This window comes from Octopus bimaculoides, chromosome 2 (assembly GCF_001194135.2).
Source record: "Octopus bimaculoides isolate UCB-OBI-ISO-001 chromosome 2, ASM119413v2, whole genome shotgun sequence".
In the NCBI taxonomy this organism is placed as follows: Eukaryota; Metazoa; Mollusca; class Cephalopoda; order Octopoda; family Octopodidae; genus Octopus; species Octopus bimaculoides.
Genome location: NC_068982.1, coordinates 183092261 through 183095537, shown reverse-complemented (window position 1 = coordinate 183095537; position 3277 = coordinate 183092261). Strand labels below are relative to the sequence as shown.

Here is a 3277-nt window from a genome sequence, read left to right as displayed (position 1 = left end):
CACACACACACACACACACACACACACACACGCACACACACATACACATGGCAAACATACGAGTATACAAATTTATGCAGCGGCAGCGGTGTTAGGTTGTACCATTTTGATCTACCTGTAGCGCAAACAAGATTAATGTAACGAATCAGAGTGATTTGCCTCTTAAAGATCAACTAATTTTGGTTCTAAATGTATTTACCGCATAGACTGATGTATGACCGCATATTATAATTTAAGTGTGAGCTAACGTACTTAATGTGCAGCCATATGTTATATTTAGGTATAACGTAACGTACATATTGTGTGACTGAACATTATATTTTAGTGTGGACAAGCATACAAAATGTATTGCAGTATATTATTAAAAAATCAAACTTCATTAAACACGAGTTGGAATAAATTATCTGAATATAATCTGAAAACCTCACCCCATCGAAAGTAGGCTAAAATACCAAAGATATGGATGTATATTATATTTAAATATATATGCTAACATAATAATAGTGAATCGTAAAAATGTTTAGTAAATAGAAATGACACCCATAACGATAAAAAAAAATAGCGCCAATGACAGTTTTTATGAAGAAAAACAAGAGGGAGAACTAATAATTGCGTATATTTTATTGATGTGTGTTACCCGTTCTGTACCCTTGATGTCCAGTTCCTTCGGAGGTAGGTTGAATTCTGAGGAGCTGTATCTAATCACAGTTCTCCTCAGGATAAGGTATAGCAACGATGATGACCAGAATGATGAAATAGTTGGTGATTGTGAAGCGGTACTGTTGTCGTAGCCTGGGAGAACCGAGAACACTAGAAATATAATATAAAAGGCCAGCGATAAAATATTATGAGAAAGGTGGGTGATGCGATATAATCTCAAAAGATCAACAATGCACTATAATGTTGGAGGTCAGTGTTGCCATATAAGGTTAAAAGGTCAGCGATTCGATATGTTACGATATGTGGAAGATCAGTACTGTTATATAAAATTAAAATTCATTAAACACAAGTTTGAGTTGGAATAAATTAACTGAATATAATTTAAACACCTTACCCTTCACCTCGAAAGAAGCACAAAAAGACACTGAATAATGTTAGCTGAACTTCTAAGAGCAGTGAGGGGTGATGATGAGGATTTTCAGAAATAACCAAGGTAACATTCTAATTCCAAAATACTTTCCATTGCACCAATCCACTCTATTTTGGTCAGATTCTTTGCAGATCCTTACATTCTCCCTGCCCCCCAGCCATGCAAAAAAGTAATAAGAAACGAGGAAGTCTGGAAGTGTTTATATGGTGGGTAAAGTAGTAGAAACCATAGCGAAATCTTACTCAGATTACAATCATCCTTCTTTAAAAAAAATGGAAGGACAAACTAGATAATGTTTTAGGAGTTAATGGTTGAAAATCCTTCCATAATATGTCCTCGATCAGAGCTGACAGGGAGATATAAAACAACAACAACAACAACAACAACTGAAAACCATCCCAAAATACTTCTCCCGTGGGGATCATCAAATTAGTTTAAGTGTCTGAGAGAAAATTTTCCTTATCGTCTGGATTATAATAATCTCAGTTAACTTCTCCATAAAATCCGTATATCTTCATCCTAAAGTTAATTAAACTGCTTTGTATTAGTTAGAAGCACTTACACTAGATTCGATCTAAAATCCTATGAGTCAGTATTCGTTCAATTAGGAGTATTATTGTGAATAAGAAGAGTCTTCTGAATATAGTTATTATTGGGTAGGATTTGGGCTGAAAATTTAGAGAGATAAAACCAAATCGTTTAACACAATGCTTTAGTTAATTGACAAAAATCAAAATAGTAATGGTGATACGACATAAGATCACAAACAAACAGGAGAAGAATTTGGTGAATTGACATTCCACTCCTCCAGAATATTTCTGTTATTTATTTCGTTAATCATAAATGGATGGGAAACAGAAACTACATTGGAGGTACTTGAATTTAGAAAGTGTGAGGATGGAATTAAATACCAGAGGCATGAAGGAGTATAGAAGCGGGTGGGGTTGGATAATGAAGCTACCCTTCTATGAATGTGTGAAAGAATACAAAATTTCTTTTGCTGAACCCTTTGCCTGCCATCTGTATTACATGTAATACACAAGACATATTTCTCTGGCACCCATGCATCATATATGACACGCATTCCAAATGTTTTTCAACTAACAGAGTAACTTGAGACTTATGAGAAGCTTTATATTGCTCAGAGCGTATGAAACAAGAGCTAACAAAACGTCTGAAAACAAGCACGGACGTTTGAGACAAAATTACCAAAATAATATGGGCAGGCAAAAGCTTAATATGCCTGTTAGTTAAGATAGGATGCTGAAAACCTTTGCCACTGGTAAATTACTTTAGAATTATTTAGTTTGGAGCTTGAAAATTTTCTTAATAACAACAACATCGAAAATGTGACTATATTACCTGTAACCATTGCTGGAATATGTCGAGAAACTCAAGACATATGCTGACAAGTTCTGTTACCAGCTTCACTTAACTACAGCACTTGATCTAAATACAGCTGCATTTAATTCGTCGAGTAGTAGTGCTATTACACAGTTTTGTAGGAACCGGCTCTTCATTGATTACTTTCTTTTGGAATGATAATCTATGACGGAATATTGCTAAGTGTAACATCATATCGATAGATTCTTCGATGTTGATCCCAGTTTTGGCACTGGTTTCAACATATGGTAGTCTGTGGACAGAAAAGTTCATGGAAAGTTCTTAAAAAAGGGCTGGATACACATTGAGTGGAAAACTGGAATACAACACGGACACAAGTACATTAACAACAACAATTCGGTAAAGACCTCCTAGAAAGTGGTAGATACACATTGAGAAGATGAGACGACAATAAGCCACCAGAAACTTGGGCTTAAGTCAAAAATAAAGGAAGCTTTAAAAGTTGGAAGGAATTAAGCGAATGCTGTGTCTAACGAGAAATGATAGTTCGTTTGTTCCAAGATATATCTCACGAATGTTCTCGGATGCAACCTCAGTGCTGTTCGTAGGGTCCCAGGGGCTTTCGAGTTATTCAATATGAGACCCTCTCAGTTAGCTGAGCGAAGATTTGATCCCAGCAGCGATAATCCATTGGTCGGCCCTCTTTCTCCAAAGCCATCTAATGGCCTTCTCTACGGCTTCCATAATGCATGCCTCGCCACTTTTTCCCCCTTTGCTACACCAGTAACTCCAAGTACAGTTAGAGCTTTGCAGATTGAACGTCCTACAAAACCCGGATATCCT

The 3277-nt window shown here is 36.2% G+C and overlaps 1 protein-coding gene across 1 annotated transcript in view; it reads right to left on the bottom strand.

Moving 5' to 3' along the window:
• Positions 1-603: 603 nt before the first annotated feature.
• LOC106881486 (ras-related protein Rab-27B) overlaps positions 604-3277 on the bottom strand; it is a 12261-nt gene continuing 9587 nt past the window's right edge. Inside the window, exons 5-6 of the mRNA XM_014931886.1 lie at positions 2453-2726; positions 604-810 (exon numbers count right to left, since the gene is read on the bottom strand). Coding sequence (XP_014787372.1) covers positions 2540-2726 — 187 coding nt within the window. The 3' untranslated portion in view covers positions 604-810; positions 2453-2539. The remainder of the gene's footprint in view (positions 811-2452; positions 2727-3277) is intronic.